Genomic DNA, 23355 nt, shown 5'->3' with positions numbered 1-23355 from the left:
AACTTACATATTTTCTCTTTAAAATGATGTTTGGTAGAGGTCATTAGGATTTATAGTTTTCGAAATATGATTTTTCAAATTTCGCCACTCACAGCAATTTTGGGCAATTTTCCTTGTTATTTCGCAAATATTGTTCTGTAACTTTTTTATACGTAACTTTAGGCATATTCAATGGTCCACGTAAGAGGAATAGAAATCAATTACCTTTAAAATGTTCTACTGTATAATGTTGTACGACTTCTTTTAAAGAGGTTATCTTTTCAAGATTTTATACTTTTAACGAGTTTTTATATTTTTTACATTGACTGGCCAGTTGGTTGCTTAAACCAGTGCCAATAAAACATAAACACACACATTATATTTTTTACGATTATTTTTTAAATTTTCCATTATAACTTTTTTTTCTACATTTAGGTATATATTGTATAATAAAAAGAAAGCTTATTTTGGTTTCTTTAAAATGGTGTATTATAAAAAATTCTAGGATTATTTTTGAATAAGATATGCTTTTTCAAAATGTAATAAGTACTTGCAACGATTTTTGATTTTAGGATTATTTTTTAAATTTCTCATTGTAATTTTTTTATGTGATTGTGTGTTATGATTGAATCTTATTTTTTATAGGTAATACTTTCGATCCACTTGACTCGGACTTGACTTGAAGCTCCTGCACCACAAGCTTTGCTTGAAAAAATAGCATGTAAATGTACCAAAGAATGTACAAAAAACTGCGGTTGTAGGAAGATAGGAATTAGTTGTTCAATATTCTGCAAAGGGTGCATGTGCATGGGTACTAATTGTGGGAACTCTAAGATAACTGAGGTGTCAGAGGAAGACATTGAATCTAATGCTAACGAAGAGATGGACTTTGATTCTAAAAATTTTTTAAATGTCAACGTTTAAATAATTTTAACTAAAGTGATGTTTTCTAAGACTAGTGTTTTTGTAATTTTTGTAAATGAAATAATTTTAAATAATACAGGTAAAAAATACCAACGAATCAATCGGTTTCCATTATTTAAATATAGATGATACACCATTTTAAAGAACAGAAAGTAAGCCATCTTTTTTGAGCAATATATAGTATATTCCTGTACAAGAAAAAAAAGGTATAATGAGAAATTTAAAAAATAAACCTAAAATCAAAAATCGTTGCAAGTACTTAATACATTTTGAGAAATATTATCTTATTCAAAAATAATCCTAGAATTTTTTGTAATACACCATTTTAAAGTAAACAAAATAAGCTTTTTTTATATAATATAATATATACCTAAATGTAGAAGAAAAAAGTTATGAGAAATTTCAAAAATAATCGTAAAAAATAATAGATATGTTTTTTATATTGGGTATTATAATATAATATATAATATATAATATATAATATAATATTATATAATATATAATATATTATATAATATTATTTTATTTTTATATTATATTATAAAAAATCGTTAAAAGTATAAAACATTTAAAAACCATAATCTCTTTAAAAAAAAGTCGTACAACATTATACAGTAGACCATCTTAAAGGTAATTGATTTCTATTCCTATTACGTGTACCATTGCATATACCTAAAGTTACGTAGAAAAAAGTTACAGAACAATATTTGCGAAATAACAAGGAAAATTGCCCAAAATTGCTGTGAGTGGCGAAATTTGAAAAATCATATCTCGAAAACTATAAATCCTAATTACCTCTACTAAACAACATTTTAAAGAAAACATATGAAGATTTTTTTTCTGTAAAGCAATGTCTATACCTATATCCTCGTGGACAAAAGTTATGGGACAAAAAACAAAATATCTTTCTTTTGGGTTATTTTGTGCTTTTTCTTTTGAATATATTTTTGTAAAAAAAAGTATCATTGACTTTAAATAGTGATATTTAGATACGAAATTTAACCAGGAACAATTTTTATGTAGATATGTTTGTACCAAAAGTGCATAGAACTCACCCTAATGTAACCTGTGCCCAGAGACTAATTCACCCATTTCTCAAAAACGCACCACTTTAAATGGTAGCACTCCGCGGTTTTTTCATATATAGATGTCCATTGACTATATGAAATAATAAAACCCCGTTAACGTTGTAGTTCCTTTTAGCTATCTTATTTTGAATATAATCAATAGCCTATTTATTGAATAAAAATAATTTTGTTATATTATTATCATCGTTATAACCAACGAGATCTTTTGAGACGCTTACTGCCCCAACTATCTCGCGCACCTTCAGTCGGCGGTCTGCCAATACGAGATCGTGGATTTATTTCACGTTATTTTCCGTGGTAGCCCTTTTCGGGGCACCTGTGTGCGACTTATCAAAAATCGACGAGCGGCTACGTTGAAACCTTAGATTAATGAAAACACCTTAAATGGGCTTCTTAAATCTATGGTTGAAACTCAGTAAACCAATTGTTGACGGTCACTATCGGAGGAGAAGAGTCACGCGTACACAGAATTAATGCGTTTTTGATTTCGCTGCGGGATTTCCCTTCCAAAAACGAGACTTGAATCACCGACTCATGTTGCTCTTTTTTCATTTTTCTAAATTCCTCAGACACGCCCGCTTCCACACGCGGTCAAAACAAAACTATGTCACAGCATAATAAACGCAACAGCAATGACACACTAGAAGGCGGGAAAAGTTCGCGCACTATCACTGCGCAGATCGTCGGCCATTTTGTGCGTAGTACCAGACAGTGTAGAAAATCGACAGTGTTGCCGATTTGTACATAATTATCAGATTTACTTAACTTTTATGACATTCTGATAATAAATATTTTTTAACATAATTTTATACCTATGCCTGTGGGAATTATGTCAATAATTGGGACAAAACACAAAATATTGACGATGAATGGCGATTGTATTGTTAATCTTTTGCAGAAATTTCAGAAAATCTTCAAAAATAATCTCTTACGTGTAATACAGTCAGTGCAATAACTGATACTGCACCAATGAAGAAATAAAAAAATCACGTTTTCTTAGATATCGTTGTCTGTCGACGTTTAAATGCGATGTGTCAGCAAATATTAAATTAGTGTTAGCAAAAGTGAAGGAGTAAAAGAATGTTACTCCTTTCAAACAGACAAAAAATGTTAAATTATTTTAATCACATAAAGTCTTCATTTTCACAAGATGAGGATGAGGAAATATTTGAAAGCGTTCCAGATGTAGTTTTAATAGTATAATATATTACAAATAATTTTGTTACAAGTATTTTTGAATTAACAAGTTAAATAAAATAACTTTTTTCTTAATGTATTTTTATTACCCTTAGAAACTACCAACATCAAAAATTTTAACATAATTTTTGGCAAAATCTGATAATTTTAGCAGTGGCTTAATATAATTTCATATAGTGACATCGGCAACACTGACGAACGAACACATAACATCAAATGAGATGTAAGTACTACGCTAAAAATGGCGACTCTGTACTTTCCAACTTCAAAGGCGGCATCGGGGAGTGTCCTTGCTGGTTTCGTTTATTATGCTGTGACTATGTGCCCGATTCGGCTCAGATTTTGATATAGGCAGTCTACAAGAATGTGTTACACGATAGTAGATTTTTCTTGCGATAGTGGCGCCATCGGGCGGAGAGGCTAAGTAATTATCGGACCAACCACGTATTTAGTGGTCAAGTGTGAATAGAATAGGATAAATTGAAACATGTTAACACACTGATAAGTAATGATTGTAATATTGACATTAATTTGTAGTATCGAGTTCAAGATGCCATCATAGTATATAGTAGATTGGGTGCTACAGATCTAAGTTCTTTGAATCTGCAACACGTAGAAGATATATTGGAAATATTAAATAATGTAAGTATAATATATGAACTTATGTTTCATGTTGAATGTGTCAATGAATGTTGTCTCTAAATAACCAAAGTACATTTTTTTGCATAATTCAAATTCCCTCATTTTTAATGTTGTTCTGAAGCTATTTCCTTGTGGCATTTTTATGATTAATTATTTATATGGGAAATAAGCCACAATTAAAATGAAAAAAATAATTTTATTAACGTTTCGACGCCCAAATCGGGTGCCGTTGTCAAAATACAAAATATTACTAAAATAAACTAAAGTGTTGTTGCTAAGCAAAAAAAATTCTTCTAATAATTTATTTAATCTCACTCATTTATATTGGCAATTCAGACATATATTATACATTTTAAAGTAGAAGACTTTAAAATGATATTGCCAATATTTATGAGTTGCGTTCCTGGGACGACTTACTGAAAGATAGTTCATTCGATTACATGAAATTAACCCCAACTCAAGAATATCCGTCATAAAAAATTATAGCATGTGATATGTCTTTAAAAAGACAACCAAATGCAACGACAGTAAAATTCTCGCGTTAGAGACTTCATAGTAAATCACAAGGGAAAACCAGGAAAAACCCTGTGATACTATCCCGACATCGTAAGTATTTGGTCTTACATTAATTTACTCTCAAAAAATAATACCAAATTCTGACTTGTAACATGTTTAAATTATAAATAATATTAATAATACTAGATATATAAGTAATACTAAAATATAAAATATGTACTAGCTCGATATTATTGACTTACTAATCTTGGTATTTTCTTTCTATTGACTTCCTCTTTCAGTATGGGTAACCACATCCTACTGCATTCTACCGAGGAATTTGCGACACAATTGGTTTCGTTTAGCATAATTAGAGCCGCTTCTTTGATTTTTCTCTTTTTACTATCTGTTTCTTTCAGGACTATACTTGAATCTCTCCACTGAACTCTATGTTCATTATCCCATGCGTGTTGACATATTTGAGATCTCTCAAATTCTCTATTTTTAATATAGGATTGATGTTCACTTATTCTAACGTCTAATGGTCTTGATGTCTCACCTAAATAAAATTGTTCGCATTCACAAGGTATTTTATAAATGCAATTCTTTGTTCTTTCTTGATCATTGTTAGGTTTAGTTTTAGATAGAATAGATCTCAATGTGTTTGTTGTTTTGAATGTTGTTGAAATGTTGAATTTATTTCCTATTGTTTTAAGTTTCTCGGATAGTCCTTTTATATATGGTATTGATATTTTCCTCGTATTATTTCTGGTGAATGTTGTAGGATCCCGTTCTAAGTTGTTCTGTTCCATTCGATCCAATCTTGACAATTCCTTATTTATAAACGATAAAGGATAATCATTTTTTAATAAAACAGATGTTAACAATTGTTTTTCTGCTAAAAAGGAATTTTCGTTAGAACAAGTAATTTTGGCTCTATCATATAAGGATTTAATGATTCCCTTTTTAACGTTGATGTTGTGATTTGACTTGTAATTGAGATATCTGTTGGTGTGTGTTGGTTTTCTATACACTTGAGTCTCATATCCAATATCCTTCTTTGAGATCAAAACATCGAGGAAAGGTAGGCTGTTATTGTATTCCTTTTCCATTGTAAATTTTATTGTCTCTTCTTGATCGTTTATAATATTCAGGAACGTATCCAACAATTCTGATCTATGAGGCCATATTGAAAACACATCATCTACATATCTCCACCATACTGTGGGTTTTAAATTTTGTTTAGAAATAATATTAGTTTCGAAATCCTCCATAAATATATTAGCCAATAATGGAGATAAAGAAGAGCCCATTGCTAGACCAAAATTTTGTTTATAGAATTCATTGTTTAGTTGAAAATAGGTATTATGGGTACATAATGTCAATAACTCCATTATAGCTGATACATTTAGTCTTGTCCTAGTTGCCAATGTATTATCATTCTCTAATTTCGTTTTGATTATGTTTAAAGTTTTATCTAATGGTACATTTGTAAATAAACTGTTTATGTCAAAACTTACTAAAATATTATTTGGATTAAATGAGTTATTATTACTCATTTTTAGTCTCAGCATCCGTTATGGCTTGCATTTTTAGAAGCTTCGGAGGTGTAACTAGAAAATGATTCCAACAGTTTTAAGCTGCTGGAATGTAAAATAATATTTTAAATTTTATTTTATGTGCTATTAGATACAACTAAGACTTTTTCCTTTTTTCTAGCAGATGTCGCTAGGGCATCACTGCCATTTCGTTCGTTGCAATCCGAGACTGGAGATCGGGGTTTATTGTGATTCAGTCAGAGAGAGCTGCATATGCACTTTCTGACGAGACTAAAAAGTCTCGAAAACGGTAGGTTGCTTGCGGCACTCTCTGATTGAACTAAAATGTAATACGGCTGTAGTTTCATATTGCAACAAAATTGAAAATGTTTATTCATTTTTAACTTGCATTTTTACTCCAATCGGAGTACGAGGGATTCATTTTCGTTGGAACTTTACCGCGCTGAGCAGATGGGACGTGAATTATATATTGTAAAATTCCCTCATCTTCTTTAGTCTCGGCATCCGTTATGGCTTGCATTTTTAGAAGCCTCGGAGGTGTAACCAGAAAATGGCCCCAATATTTTTATAAAATCAAAAAAAAATCAATGGGAAAATCCCAATAGTTGGCTGTATATCATAGTTTAAAAAACTCATACAGAAGTAAAAACTTCAAATTGATTTTATACCAGTATACAATTTGAAGTTTTTACTTCTGTATGAGTTTTTTCCAACATTTTTAATCTAGTGAAATGTAAAATAATATTTTAAATTTTGTTTTATGTGCCATTAGATTAAAACTTAAACTTTTTTCTAGCAGATGTTGCTAGGGCATCCCTGCCATTTTTTCCGTTACAATCCGACACGGGAGGCCGGCATTTATTCTGGTTCAGTCAGAGAGAGCGCATATGCACTTTCTGACGAGAGACATTAAGTCTCGAAAACGGTAGGTTGCTTGCGGCACTCTCGGATTGAACTAAAATATAATACGGCTGTAGTTTCGTATGCAGCGTGTCCAATTAAGTCGGCATCATATGGGAAACTCTTTTTTCTTAGTTTTAGGAAAAAAAGTAATTCTTTATAAAAAGTTGTGCATGGTCTAAAACTTAAAATACAACCATCAGTTATCAATGTTTTCAGCCGTATACGAGGTATGTAAAAAAATATGAATTTTACTCAAGAGTAAAGTAGCTTTATTTTTCACAATATTGAAAATTGTTATAAAAAAAGTTGTTTGGAATTAAGAACTATATTCTAATATGCAATTTCATCCTTCTAATTGAAAAAAAATTGAATTTTTTTAAATTATGGATAACCAACATTATTTTCAGTTATTTCAATTATGATAACTCTTTTATTATTAATTTTACGAAAAACACTTATGCTTTGTAAAAAGTTCTGCATGGTTAAAAACCTTAAATACAACCATCTAATATCAAATTTGATTAATTTTATACGAGGTACGTCAAAAAAGATGAATTTCCATCAAGAATAAAGTACCTCTACAGCTCAGAATATTTCAATAAGAAGGATGGAATTACATATTAGAACATGGTTTTTAGTTCTAAACAACTTTACATAAGCACAATTTTCAATATTGTAAAAAATAACGGTATTTTATTGAAGCACTCTTGAGCAAATTCATATTTTTTGACATACCTTGTATAAAATTGAAAAAATTTGATATAAGATGGTTGTATTTTAGGTGTTAGATCCTGCAGAACATTTTATAAAGAATAACTGTTTTTCATAAAATTAATAATAAAAGAGTTATCATAATTCAAATAAATAACTAAAAATAATGTTGGTTAGTAAAATTTTCAATTTTTTTTTTCTATTGGGAGGATGAAATTGCATATTAGAATATAGTTCTTAATTCCAAACAACTTTTTATTATAACAATTTTCAATATTGTCAAAAATAAAGCTACTTTACTCTTGAGTAAAATTCATATTTTTTGACATACCTCGTATACGGCTTAAAAAAATTGATAACTGATGGTTGCATTTTAAATTTTAGACCAGGCACAATTTTTTATAAAGAATAACTTTTTTTCCATAAAACTAAGAATAAAAAAGTTTCCCATATGATGCCGACTTAATTGGACACGCTGTATATAGGGTGAGGCAGATAAAGGGCCTATTAGAAATATCTCGAGAACTAAAGTAAAGAAAATTATGAAAATTGGAATATCGGGGTTTTGAGGTGTGAACTATTTAATGAAAATATTTTGGTCTCTTTGCTACTTCCGGTTATACCGGGAGTTGATTGTAACTTCGTTTTTTAAATGGGTTACCCTATATACTTTTACGTTTTTCGATTCTCCTCGATTTCTTATTCCTTAAAATATAAGGTTTTGTAATATTATACAGGGTAGATTAAAAGATAATTCCGTTTTTTTATTAATTTCGTAACAAAATTCACACCCTGTAGAATTGTAGTAGTTTTACATCAAAATCCCTTTATATGTTCAAATGATTTTTAATATGGTCTTCTATTGTTACCAATTATTAGTATAGCTAAATTCTGAATTTTAGTATACAGGGTGGGTCGAAACTCGGAATGTGTATTTTCTGAGTTTTCTTAAATGGAACACACTATATTTTAGTATTGTAATGAGATGGTATTTTATGGTACTTTTTAATTTCTTAAGCATTCCCTATACCCAACTGCTTTAATTTGTGCTTAATTGTTAATCGCACCAACAATCTTAACTACGTAGATATTTTGATAGCTCAACCATTATTGGCAATTGTAAGTATCAGTCTCGATTAGTATGTATTTATTTCCGAAAAATTATTTGTGATTGAATATTTTTACGGCCAACCTAATAAAATTTCAGGTATTTTGTGTTGCAATTAATGTTTGGCTTGAATCACCAATAACTCACAAATTGAAGCAGTTAGGTATAGCGATTGCTTAAGAAATTAAAAAGTACCATAAAATAACATTTTATTACAATACTAAAATACAGGGTGTTCCATTTAAGAAAGCTCAGAAAATACTCATTTTGAGTTTCGACCAACCCTGTATACAAAAAAGGAAAAATTTAACTATACCAATAATTCTTAACATAGTAGACTATATTAAAAATCATTTGAACATAAACAGAGTTTATTATGTCAAACTACTACAATTCTACAGGGTGTGAATTTTGCTACAAAATTAATAAAAAAACGTAATTATCTTTTAACCTACCCTGTATAATATTACAAAAACTTATATTTTAAGAAAGAATAAATCAAGGAGAATCCAAAATGGAAAAATATACAGGGTGTTCCATTAAAAAAAAACGAAGTTACAATCAACTTCCGGTATAACCGGAAGTAACAAAGAGACGAAAATATTTTCATTAAATAGTTCACACCTCAAAACCCCTGTATTCCGATTTTCATAATTTTCTTATCTTGAGTTCTCGAGATATTTCTAATAGGCCCTTTATCTGCCTCACCCTGTATATACACCGTTCTTAGGCGTCAACGCCCTTCGGTAGGGATCTATGGAGGAGTATCACCAAGTTGCAAGCCCTTATCCCTTGCCGTACCGCTCCTCCATGGGCCGATCAGACGCCAGTTTATTCCAGACCAAGCCGTAGACTCTATGAAGTTTTATACTACGGCGTTGGTCTTTTATTAATTTCATGACCTAGCTGAGGCTCGAACCAACGATCGCAAATCGCAAATCCACTAAACTTGTCGATCGACTGCGCCTCAGCTAACTGGGCCGTCTAGATCGACTTTCTGTAGTTTCATATTGCAACGAAATGGAAAATGTTTATTCATTTTTAATTTACAATTTTTTAGTTACCAGCGGATCTATACGAACCATTCTTACCAACATTTATTCCTATTACAATGACACACCTACCATCGGCTCTATACCTGTTCGGGAACTGGTTGCTGAACAAAATATACCAAATGGAAAAAAGGGATACCGCCAATTTTCCGGCAAATGCCATCAAAATGGTCGACGAAATCGTGAAACTTATTCGAGTAGAAAGTAAGAGCTACATTTCATTCCAGAGACACTGTTTGTCAAATAAGGATTTTGACCATTTGGCTACGATTACTGAAGGGCTGAAAACTCTTCAAACGTTAAAGAAGAAGTTCGGAATAACTATTCACCTTAACGAATATTTAGAAGTAAGTATTGCTTATTTTTCTTCTTTTTCTTTTATATAGGCAGTACTGCCTGTTGTTCTTCAACAGTGCCTATCATTCAAACAAAATGGCGCCCGAAAATCGTGTTTTTTTTCAATTTTTTCTCTATAACTCCAAAGATTTTAACTTTACTCCAAAAACACCCAAATAAAAATTAACCGTAATTAAATTCTGCATAGAGACGTGTTTTTCCCGATTTACTTCGACGAAAATTTTCCTCGGAAAATGCGGGTTTTTCCAACAATATTTTTAATTTTCAACTAAAATTTTAGATAAGTAATTGTCTATCAATAATTAAATAACTTAGTAATATAAAGGCTCTTTTCGTATAGATTATAATTCCAGAAGCCGATGGAAATTGACTGAACAGTTTAGCGACAATTGAATTGATAACTAAAAATTTAAGGTCGCTGTAATAACCACAATAATTACGATATATAAGAATAACTATGATTTTTGTATAAAAAGACACTGTGCCTATCTACAGTAGGAAAAATGAAAGAATACCCATGAACGAACATATAAAACACGCTGTATTTTCCTGTCACCGTGTCAGACAAAAAATTGGCCAGCGCAAGTACATGTAATAATTATTGTTACAGGTACTTGCACTGGACAATTTTCGTTGTGACACGGTGACAGGAAAATATAACGTGTTTTATTATATGTTCGTTCATGGGTATTCTTTCATTTTTCCGACTGTAATGTACTTTACAGAATTGAAATTGGACTATTTAAGCGGCCTCAGGAATATTTTAAAATTATAAACAATTTTTTGGCTTATAAACAAATAGAATATCTCGGGAAATATTAAATTAAATTAAATCATGAAAACGGTATTGGAAAAAAAAGCGGCAGGGCGCTTCTTTTAAAAGAAAAAACGTTTAATTGTGATGAGTGGTTCCTGAGATACAACCGGTCAAAGTTGACCGGCATTTACGGCAAAGATATAAACAATAGGATCATAATTTTCAAACCATCGCCTTTTTATTTTTGTCCTTTTTCTCCACACCAATTTTCATAATTTTAAAATACTCATAACATATATTATTATAATAAAAACTGTCGATATTACAAATGAAAATTGCCAAAAATAGCAAAATTCCAATCAAAAAATAGGTTGGAGAAAATGTAATCTCTAAGTTCAAAATCGGTATACGTCAAAAATTCATTTTCTCGGCTTCCCATGGAGCAATTTTCTTCATTCCTTTTTTGTTCCCAAGTAACTCGAGTAGAGCCATTTAACTAACGCATTATTAAATGTCAAAGTTGCTTTTGTTTTGTTATAACAAATTAATTAATTTATTATAACAAATATTTTAATTTGTTTAAATAAAGATTGTTTAAATAATTATACAGCTTTCAAATGAGAATATTTGTATTTTGATCGTTAAAAGGTACACTTGTGGTAAGTTTATCTAAAAAAAGTCTACAACTAGAAAAAATATGTAGTTTTCTTTTCTTTTAAATAAATTAATCTATTATAACAAAACAAAGCAAGTGTGACATTTAATAATGCGTTAGTTATGTAGATGGCTCTACTCGTTTTACTTGGGAACAAAAAAAGAATGAAGAAAATTGCTCCATGGGAAGCCGAGAAAATGCATTTTTTTAAGGTATACCGATTTTGAACTTTGAGATTACATTTTGCTCCAACCTAATTTTTGATTGGAATTTTGCTATTTTTGGCAATTTTCACTCGTAATATCGATAGTTTTTATTATAATAATATATGTTATGAGTATTTTAAAGATATGAAGATTGGTGTGGAGAAAGAGGACAAAAATAAAATGGTGATGGTTCGAAAATTATGATCCTATTGTTTATATCTTTGCCGTAAATGCCAGTCAACTTTGACCGGTTGTATCTCAGGAACCACTCATCACAATTAAACGTTTCTTCTTTTAAAAGAAGCGTCCTGCCGCTTTTTTTCCAACACCGTTTTCATAATTTAATTTAATTTAATATTTCCCGAGATATTCTATTTGTTTATGAGCCAAAAAATGTTTATAATTTAAAAATATTCCTGAGGCTGCTTAAATAGTCCAATTTGAATTCTGTAAAATACATTAGATAGGTACAGTGTGTTTTTATACAAAAATCATAGCTATTCTTATGTATTCATTATTGTGGTTATTATAGCGACCGTAAATTTTTAATTAACAATTCAATTGTTGCTAAACTGTTCATTCAATTTTCATCGGCTTCTGGAATTATAATCTATACGAGAAGTGCTTTTATATTAGCAAGTTATTTAGTTATTGATAAACAATTACTTATCTAAAATTTTAGTTAAAAATTATAGATTTTGTTGGAAAAACCCGCATTTTCCGGGGAAAATTTTAGTCGAAGTAAATCGGGAAAACACGTCTTTATGCAGAATTTAATTACGGTGAATTTTTATTTGAGTGTTTTTGGTGTAAAGTTAAAATCTTTGGAGTTATAGAGCAACAATTGAAAAAAACACGATTTTCGGGCGCTGTTTTGTTTATAAAAAAAAAGTAGCACACTATCTGCCGACTTTGCATACCTATATTATTAATACATACAATCATAAGATTCGATTCTAGCAATAAAATTGCTGGTAAATAACTTTTCCTTGTATTTTGCTAATTAGCCCAGAGTACCAGGTATTTATATTGTCTACCCCACATATGCGTCTAATTTCCTTACATCTTACCCTGTAGTTCTTTTCCAGCAATCCTTCTTAAGATCAATTTCACTCTCAGGTGTTTTTTTTTCCAAATTGTGTCGTTTAGGCATCCGGCCGTTCCACTGAATTTAGTAATTTATAAGTATTGCAGTTACTATTAATTATCACAACTTCGAAGTAGTAAAAGAGTTTAAATATCTGGGGGAGGTAATCACACATGACAGTGGCGTAACAATCTCCGCCGGGGCCCTCCCGCAGAAATGGAAATGAGGCCCCCTTTAAAAAATTACTAAATGCGACGTGTGTAACGACAACTTGTATGTGTTATAGCATAGATAAGTAAGTGAACGTGAAATACGGCGATACCGTGTAATTTTCAGTGTCACCACCGAAGTGGTCATACTTTTCGAGTTATTTGTGAGTAAGAAACTGTTTATTGTTCAACTTCAACAAACAAATCACGCTTTCAGGCGGTTTTTCGCAAATAACTCAAAAAGTAATTATTATTTTTTTTATTTAATAAAACTCCAACAGGAATCTTATGATTATTGCTATCTGATCATTACTATGATCAATAAGCAAGTTAGTTCTATATACAAAATATTATAAAAAACTTATCTAAGGTCATATTCAACAATATTCCTTAGGATCTAATACATTACAGTACTACTAGCTAACGAGTACACTTTAGCCGCACTTTTCTCTGCTTTTTCACTTTCACGCATTTGAACTTATTGCACTAACTCGAACGGCTTCGTTCTCTTAAGTCTTCTTATCTGGTTGGCGTTGTCTAGGAGATTGATGGCCTCGACATTCACATGGTTGGAGAGCCTTTGTTCATGACTCTCGGCAAACTTACTTATTGTCTGGATAACCGTATCCATCTGGAGGTCTAGATGAAGATCACAGTTTCTGAAGTACCATGGAGCTTTGACGATGTTCCTTAATACTTTATTCTGATATCGTTGTATAATTTGGATGTTACTTTCTTTTGTACAGCCCCATAGCTGTATCCCATATGTCCATATCGGTTTAAGGACTTGCTTATACAATAACAATTTGTTATAAGTAGACAGAGTGGATTTTTTTCCCATCAACCAGTACATCTTTCTGAACTTAATTTCTAATTCTTCCTTTTTTTCTTAATATGCGCTTTCCAACGTAGTTTGGAATCTAATGTCATACCCAAATATTTTGCCGTATTTGCATAAGGTATTTGGTTTCTATTTATACTAACTGGGATATGTTGTTCTCTTTTGTTAGTAAAATTGACATGAACAGATTTTGTTTCATTTAATTTGATACACCATCGCCTGGTCCAGATGTTAATTTGTTCAACAGAATTCTGTAGCCTGGTTGCTGCTTCCTCGTGGTTTTGTCCGACTGCTAGAATGCATGTGTCGTCTGCAAATGTCGCAGTTGTGTTAGGTTCTAATGATGGAATATCACTGGTATAGAGCAGGTATAGCACTGGCCCCAGGACACTTCCTTGTGGAACTCCAGCTTTAATTTCTCTTAATTCTGAATATGCTTCCTCATTTTTAACTCGAAAGTATCTGTCGGATATATATGATTCTAGTAGTTCAGAATATTGTTTTGGTAAGTAGCATCTCATTTTATGATATAATCCGTCATGCCACACTTTGTCAAAAGCCTGCGCTACATCGAGGAAAATTGCAGAACAGACTTTTCCTTCTTCTAAAGCTTTTTCTGCTATATCTGTTATTCTATGCACCTGATCTATCGTTGAGTGGTTTTCTCTAAACCCAAACTGATGATTAGGAATTAGATTTTTTTTCCTCTATAATCGGTTTTAGTCTCTTCAAGAGTAGTTTTTCATATAATTTAGATATGACAGGTAACAGTGAAATAGGCCTATATGAAGAAGCTTCTTGTGAAGGTTTTCCTGGTTTTAGTGTCATTATAATTTCAGCCACCTTCCATATCTTTGGTACGTACCTCAGCCTAAAGGAAGCATTTATAAGATGTGTTCTAACTAACTTCATCTATGATTTATTATTCTAACATTACAATAACACATTTTTACATATATTAGACGACAAGATGGGGCCCCTAACATATTGGGGCCCCCGCAATCTTCATGCTGCGGGGCCCTCTGTTACGCCTATGCACATGACAACTTCAGAAGAAGAGGTTTCAGCAAGGTTAGCTGCGGGGAATAGAGCATTATACTCCCTGTCACCATTATTAAGATCTAAGCTGCTAAAAAGACAGTCTAAATTAAGACGTCCAGTTATTCCACATGGAAGTGAAACATCACAGACTCTACATCAGCGGGAAATAAATAAGCTGCTGGTATTTGAAAGAAAGGTTCTCAGAATGATATTTGGCCCTCAAAGAGATGAATTGACAGGAGGGTGGAGGAGGCGCTGCAATGCTGAATTGGTGACGCTGTATGGTACTGAAAACATCGTCAGACATGCTAAAGCTAAAAGCTAACCTGATAAGATGGACAAGTCATGTGATAAGATCAGAGAAAGACAGAGTGTTAAAGACAGTGTTTTTTGAGCTAACAGACGGTAGAAGATCAGTAGGCCGTCCCAGAAAAAGATGGAAGGATGAAGTTAAAGCCAAGTTATCTTAAGATTGGCGTACAACAATGGGAAATGAAAGAGCAAGATCGTAGAAGATGGAGAGCTATAGTGGATGAGGTGAAGACTTACCCCGAGTTGTAAAGCCAGTCCAGAAGAAGAAAAAGAAACTGTACTTTTAATTTTTAACTAACATTTTTTTGAAACTAAATGTGTTTTTCGCTTTTGTTTGTTTTATTTTTTAATTAATTTGTTAAGAATGGCAAAATATATATTTTCAGGGCCCGAAAGTGCTTACAACAGCTCTTATGAAGTTATCTATGGCGTCCGATCAGTATGATTATTTTCTAAAAGAGTTCCTTTACACATTTATGTTACAAAACGAGATAGACCCTGATACCATTTTTGTAGAAGAAATAAATAACTTACTTCAGTTTAGTGAAAGTTGGATAGTTATTATTGAAGTTATTTTAAAACATATAAGTTCTGTTGAATTGAAGCTTCGGACTGTAAAGGACATCTTAGAAAAAGCTCCTGTTCCATGGTAAGATTTACTTAATTTAAACATGCCACAAGAAAATAGTTTCAGAACCTCAAATTTATTTTTTTTGTGACTCAATTGTTTTTTTAAGGTGTGAAGTAACCAGAAGAATTGCTCAAAGTGCTCTACAATTAACTCATCCTTTGGTTAAAGACATCGAGCTTATTTATAACGACGAACCCAGATTAATCGTTTTGAGAAATGCTAAATATGGAATTAAGAAGGCACAAAATGCCAATGGGGTAAGCATTGTTAAAATTGAATGATTTTAAGTAAAATACAAACATGATCAAACTTGATTACAGTTGAAGTTTAAATTGATTGATAAATTAAATGTGAGTTTAATAAAATGGCTACACCGCCATATCCGTCGTCACGGTCACAGCGGATATTATCAAAACCTTTGAAGTTATAATATTTTTCTGGTGTAAACCAGGTCTCGCATATCAATGCAATGGCTTGTATGCCTTCATACAGTAAGTACTTCAGCTTTTTGTTAGTCCGGACCTGGATTTTTCTTGTGATCAGTAAGTGTGTCGTTTGGGTTCTAAACGAGACATAAATATGTGTGCCGAATATTATAAAAGTATACAGGGCGATTCTAAAGTTATGGATCCACAAAGAACCTCTATTCACCATTTAATTATTTCCGTTTCCGAATGAAAAACCCTGTATACTAATGTAATACTTACATGTAATATAAAAAATATATTTCTTGATATCTTAATTTTTCAGTTTAATGCAGTAATACGTAGAATCATATATGTGAATGAACCCCATATGATCGATGACATCTACCAGTTTTGTAGTTCGGAAAAGGAAGAAATTGAAGCCAGTATTATTTTGATTCAACGGTTGATTTATACAGGGTAAATAACTTGTGCTTCTTAAAATATTTTAGAATTTTTATCTTTATTTTCCGTTCTCATTTGACCTCCGAGCATTCAGCACTTATCCGTCCACATACGTTGACCGAGAATCCTCCACTATTTCTTTAATAATGAGTATACCGTTCATCAAACCTATGATTTTGCGGTCTATAAACTCTTATTCTACTATTGATATATTATGATTGAAATACTTTTTAATCGGAAAGCAACGTTAGACCAAAAGTTGTCTTCACGGTTTATCAACTTGATTACAAAATGCAACTCGTCTCCTCTTGCGATCCTCAGTCAAAAAAGGTTTCCTTGCAGCTGCACAATGTATCAGTTCACTTGCTTTGATCTTTTTACGTGCAGTGTGAATGCTGCCCGTAAACGCTGTCTCTGCTAGATTCTCGAGCTGTGGTAAAAGCAGCTTCTCTCTGATCATAACCTTATTTTGTTATTTTTTAGAGATCTTCTGCCATCTTGAACCACCAACCGTGATATAGAGTGAAAATGACCCCATCTTTTGTTGAATGGGTTGCATATGCGAGTTTATTTTAAATGAAGTAAAAAACAGACGTACTCTCAATCATTTATTGTTTAATTCTGACGACCAGTTTCGATCTCTGCAATATTCAGATCATCATCAGGTCAGCGGTTACAAGTAAACTAAATGTTACAAATAAAAACAAACCAGAGTTAGAACATTGTCTGGTTGTAACAAAAGATGCTATAAGATCAAGCCAATATTTGAAAAATATATAAACTAAAATCACAGAAAAATACATAATGTATGCACACCTATCAGTAGAAACAAATACTCATACGCCCACACATGCAAATGTATGAGGTCTATGACTGTGTAATGAAATAGTGTTCTACTTACATGCCGTTGCAAGGAATGAGTTGTAAAGTCTTCAATAACATGATTTCTTGCTCAAATTATGCTAACAGGACTAAAAAGGACTGGATAGACGGACAATGCTGCTAGAGGTTAAGAAAGTAAATGGGTAGAAACCACAAAAAATCGCCGATACATCTTAATTAACCTATGAAATGCCAATAGTGTTAAAATTTTATAAATGTCAATAGTGTCAAAATTTCATAAATGTCAATAGTGTCAAAATTTCATAACAGTAGTGGAGTAAACTTGTCTGAGGTTAGACCAATTACAAACAAGCATTACCGCGCGGTAAATTTAAATTACTCCTCCTAGTTTAAAAACGAGCATAGATTTTTCCCTTTTTGTCCCGTTTGGGATTGAAATGATAAATTGTGATGACCCAGTTTTTAGTACTACATCCATTTTATACATAAATTGGAAAAATATCGTTAAAAAGCTAATTATTAATAATTTGCAACTTCACTATACAGGGTGTTTGGTAAAGAATGGGCCATAGCTTAACCTCAGATTCCTGAGGATAAAATAGGTCGATTTAAGCTAACTTACCTTAGTACAAAAGTTGATAATAACCGAAATACAGAGTGTTAAAGTTAAACTTTTATTTTAATTATTTTAGAATATTTCCTGACAGGCATGGGACAACAACACGAAATTTGGTAAGTGGTGCTGGTATTGTACAATCTACTAAATTATGTTAAACAAACGTTTCTGGCTACTACCAGAGGCGTACGACGGGGGAACGTGAATGGTGTACCCTTCCCAAATTCTACACCACTGGCGGAATTGGTATTTTAGTGCAATTTTTTTATTCTCCAATACTTTCTATGTAAAAAACATACTTCTCATTCGTAAAGGATTCTTCTGATTTAAGTCGATAGGACACACCGTTTCCTAGAAAAATCGATTTGAAAGTTTTTTGCTTTTGGAATTTGAAAAAAAATTGAAAGAACTTTTCAACAAAAAACGAAGTATTTTACCAACATAAAGTAAGAGTAACTTTTAGTACTCGAATACCTCATAATTTAATAATCTAGTGTCAAAAATGCTCAAAAATTCAAGACAAAAAAGTTATGCTATAAAATAACTGTTGACCTATCCAAAACGGACGCCTATGACCAGTACTAAAAATTCGCAATTAATGAAATCGATTTATCTCTGGAATATAAATAAATGTACCAGTTTTCGTCTTTCTAAACAGTTTTTTTTTTAATTTTTTTTTTAAATTCAAAAACCGAAAAGTTTTCAAATCGATTTTTCTAGAAAACGGTGTGTCCTACCGATTTAAAACAAGAGTACCTTTTAGTACTAAAATACTTCCCAATTTAATAATCCAGTATCAGAAATGTATAAAAGTTAAAGATAAAAAAGTTATGCGATAAAATAACCGTTGCCCTACCCAAAACGGACGCCTATGATCGGTACTAGAAATTTGCAATGGATGGATTAGATTTATATCTTGAAGATAAATATGTGTACCAATTTTTGTTTTTCTAAATAGAAGCGTTCTGGAGGTATTTAAGAAAAACTAATTACAAGACGCCATCTTCAAAGAGCTCTAGCTCCCTTAGGAAGCATTTTCGGACTAAGTGAATTGGGTTAAATTATCTTAAAATTATCTGAAGAATCTCCTGTCTTCGTTTGTCGGTAGAGTTTCTGGACACCCAGTATATTTATCATATGCTTAACTTCAAATTGTGATCGCCAAAAATGTCAGGTGACGACGCTAGCTGTCGCGTCAGTCGTGCACGGAACGAATACTACACGAATCCGTCCGCAGTTACATTTCAAATTTTTGTTTATTTTTAGTCGATTGGATGAGAGTAGAGATGTAATTGCCCTCCGTCTAAAAACTGGCGTTGCTTCATGTCTAACAAGAATAATAATTTTTGCAGAAAGTATAATTAATGACAAGGTAAACAACGTTAATACTATACTTTGTTTCACGTTAAGAACGGAACAGTGCGCTTATGGAGATCAATGTTGCCAAACCTCTCGAATACGGGTGGCTACTCGACTGCCGATTCATTCTAATCAGTACGGCGTGGCATCGGCGCGCTTCTATCGTCCATAAGAAATACATTGGCCTATCTTAACGTGAAACGCTCTAAACGATTCATTTATCTCATTAATTTTTTAATTTTTTAGTGTATTCGACTACAACAGGTGAAAACTAACTTCTATGATATGCTTCCGCAATTATATCAAAAATTAATAGGATTGACGTCTGGAGATATCGAAAAAAGACAATTAGAAGAAGATTGTCGAATATTGAGAGGTGTATATTACTTTAATAATGAATTTGGTACAGAATTTGTGACTGAAGATTTTAAATCTCCATCTACAAAGAAGAAAAAGTATGATGAATTACTACAATCCGTATTGGATATTATTGATCCAGGTATATTTTTTTATTTTAGTTTTGGATCAGTCGAAAACTGTATTTACTATAATTAGAGTAATAATACTATAATGTACAAATGTTTGATTTTATTCATTTGTATAAAATTATATTTGAAGGGTACAGGTGAAGAACGACAATAGTCTATTTATAAAATAAAATTTAGAGAATAATAATAAAATAATAATTTAATTAAAAAAAAATTAAAAGTAGGGTACAAAAATTTACAAATGGTGAGGATTTCGGAGGGAGCATTCGCAGACGATGTGATGGTAGTTGCAGAAAGTGAAAAGACCTCCAAAGTAATATGGAAATCTGGAATGAAACACTAAAAATATATGGAATGATTTTGAATAAAGAGAAAACCAAAGTAATGAAGATAGGAGACAATAAAAAATGAGCATTTCAATTGAGGGAAGAAAATTAGAACAAGTCGACATGTTTGAGTATTTGGGCACTAAGATAGAGGATTCAGGAGATGAAGAAATGGAAATCAATTCAAGAATAGAAAAAGCTATGAAAACTTACTATCTAATGAACAGGGGTTTAATAGGAAAAAGAGAAATTTCACGAAAAACCAAGATGAATGTATACAAGATGATATTCAGACCAATCCTCACTTTCGGTTGCGAATCGTGGGTATTAACAAATAGGCAGAAAAGTAAATTACAGGCTACCAAAATGAAATACTTGAGAAGAGTGAGAGGAGTCACGAGAAGAGACAAAATTAGAAATAATTTAATACGGGAAGAGCTAAACATCCAACCCTTGATCTCATTTATCGAACAGAAACATCTAAGTTGGTGGGGACATCTGCAATGAATGGAAGACCAACCACCATCACAGAAGACCACCAAGGTGAGAAGAGTAGGGGAAGCCAAAACATGGAAGAAGACAAAGAGAGGAAGACCTAAAAAGACCTGGGACAAACCAGTTGGGGAACTGCTGGTAAGAAGAGGAAATACTTGGAATGAAGCAAGAAGAATGGCAAAAAATAAAAAAGAATGGCGAAAATTTGTATACCAGTAATGGTATACTGACTGCCACACACCATTAGATGGTATAAGTGGCTCCTCATTATATAAAATAATAATTACTTTGGGACCTTTTCCTAAACGAGTAAGGCGGAATGTGACTACATATTGTAGAGTCCTTTTTTTTCTTTATTCGTCGTCTCTTGTCTTATAAATTGTAAAAATCAGAGATTAAGGATGTTACCAGTAAGTGGTTCCACGAAAAGTTTTAGATTTAAATTATTATTAATTATTTAAATAATGAATTTTACATTTGGGACTTTTCATCTTTTTTAAGAGATGTCGTTACAGCGTCCTAAAAGTGGATTATAATGCTATTTTTATAATTCAGCTTAAATATGCAGTTTGGTTTCGTTTCGATTCAGATATGTTCATATAGCCCCATTGAAGACGTCTAGAGACAGAAACAGCTGGCTGGGAATGATGGACCACCTCTGAGTCGAAGGGAAACATAAACTATCTTCCAATTTTCTAAAAACTTTCAACCAAAAAGCCTGTGGCCAACCTTTCAACCAAAAGGGAATCACAAAAAATTCAAATGTATGATTTTTTTTATCCAGCAAAACATTTGTTTTCTTATTCGGTAATTTGCTAATTTCTATTTTGTATATTTTTAGCATCCATCTCCTTCTCCGAGTTTGTCAGTTACTCAGAAAAAATTGCGTATCACCTGTCAAAAGATAAGGATGAAGTTCTTGTAACACTATGCGAGAAATTTAAAAAGTTCGATATGATGTACAAAGCCGGTGAACATTTGCTGGACAACAATTCGACATCGAGTAACATGTGCATTGTTGCCAGTTTGTTTGTAAAATATTTGGGTTCCCAGAATTTGCCAGAATTCGATGCTTCCCGGTTAGAAAACGATTGCGATCAAACTTTGCCGACATTTGTTAATCTGAAGTATGAAGATGATTCTTGTAAGAATGATATTTTCGTGAATAGCTTAAAGTTAGGTAAGTAACACAAAATTTAAAACAGAGTTTGCTAACGAAAATAGCGTGTTTAATGGCCGGATTTTTTAAATAAAAAGTCCATATTTTATTAAAAACTTTTTATCATCAAATAATGTAAAAAGAGGTCGGTCAGATAGCCAAGTGGTAGAGGCGGTTGACCTCACTTCGCTTCGATGCTGAGGTGGATGTAATGGATGTGCATTCAAACCCTGGCTTGATGAGCAGAACAATAAAAAGGCTAACGCAGTAACTAAAATTCTAAATTTGAGTCTACGGCTTAGATTGGAATACGCTGGTGTCTGATCGGCCTATGGGGGAGCAGTACGGCAAGGGATAAGGGCTTGCGGCTCGGTGATACTCCTCTATAAGTTACTACCGTAAGTGCAGTGACGCCTAATAAACCGGTGTATATATAAATGCCTTAAGAGTGTAGGCGCAATCTACGGCTATCCCTACTTTTTCATTCTTTACACGGCAAGTCACATTAGTTGACAATGACATTTTCATCAGCAACATAGATATGGCTATTTCGTTCAGTTTTTGAATGTTCTTGGATAACCGTTACTTGTCTTCTTCTTCTTCTTTTTATATAGACATTACTCTGTCTGGTTTTCAATGTGCCTCCAGTAAGTTGTCATTCCATCTTTTTCGTGGTCTTCCCACTGATCGTCTTCATATTGGGGAACCGTCTCTCGCCGTCCTTACTACTCTATTTGTTGTCATTCGGCTTATGTGGTCGTTCCATTCTACTCTTCTGCTTTTCACCCAGTTATTAATGTTGTCCACCTTGCATCTCCTTCGTATATCTGCACTTCTAGCTCTATCCCACATCGTCTTACCATCGATTTTTCGCAATGTTTTCATCTCTGCTGTTTCTAGCATTCTTTTTGTCCTTTCTGTATCAGGTCGTGTTTCTGCCGCGTATGTCATTATTGGTCTGATGACTGTTTTGTAAATTCTGCCTTTCACTTCTTTTCCGATGTTTTTATTTTTCCATAGTCCAACAGAGGACTCAGGGAATCTCCCTGTCTTGTCCCATTGCCAGCTTCAATTGGGTCAGTTAGTTCTTCATCTACTTTTACTTTTATTGTGTTGTTCTGGTAGATATTTTCGATCGTTTTAATTATTCCTAGAGGTACCTCTCTTGTGTACAATAAATGGTTACCGTTACTTGTAATGGCTTAAATTCTTAAATTATTAATTAATTTAACTAATAGGATTATTTTTTCACTATGTATTCAGTGATTACAATAAATTATATACTAAGTATACCTACAATAAAAAGTAATAATCGAGAAAAGAAAAAAAGTGATAAAGTGATTTTAATAATATACTGTTACTATGGAACGCTTAGGTAAATTTTGAACATTTTTAACAACAATCTTCCATAAATAGTAAACAATAAATAATTTCACGTCTTAAATA

The 23355-nt window shown here is 32.2% G+C and overlaps 1 protein-coding gene across 1 annotated transcript in view; it reads left to right on the top strand.

The window, feature by feature from the left end:
* The window catches only part of LOC114326885 (kinetochore-associated protein 1), a 120184-nt gene that overhangs the window by 36599 nt on the left and 60230 nt on the right, over positions 1–23355 (top strand). The window contains exons 10-17 of the mRNA XM_050648845.1: positions 3726–3830; positions 9667–10005; positions 15510–15772; positions 15861–16011; positions 16505–16638; positions 19349–19454; positions 19688–19940; positions 21592–21930. Of these exons, the coding sequence (XP_050504802.1) occupies positions 3726–3830; positions 9667–10005; positions 15510–15772; positions 15861–16011; positions 16505–16638; positions 19349–19454; positions 19688–19940; positions 21592–21930 (1690 nt within the window). The remainder of the gene's footprint in view (positions 1–3725; positions 3831–9666; positions 10006–15509; positions 15773–15860; positions 16012–16504; positions 16639–19348; positions 19455–19687; positions 19941–21591; positions 21931–23355) is intronic.

This window comes from Diabrotica virgifera, chromosome 4, assembly GCF_917563875.1.
Source record: "Diabrotica virgifera virgifera chromosome 4, PGI_DIABVI_V3a".
Taxonomy (NCBI): Eukaryota; Metazoa; Arthropoda; class Insecta; order Coleoptera; family Chrysomelidae; genus Diabrotica; species Diabrotica virgifera.
The sequence above is the reverse complement of the archived record's forward strand: the minus strand, read 5'-3'. Positions and strand labels throughout refer to the sequence as shown.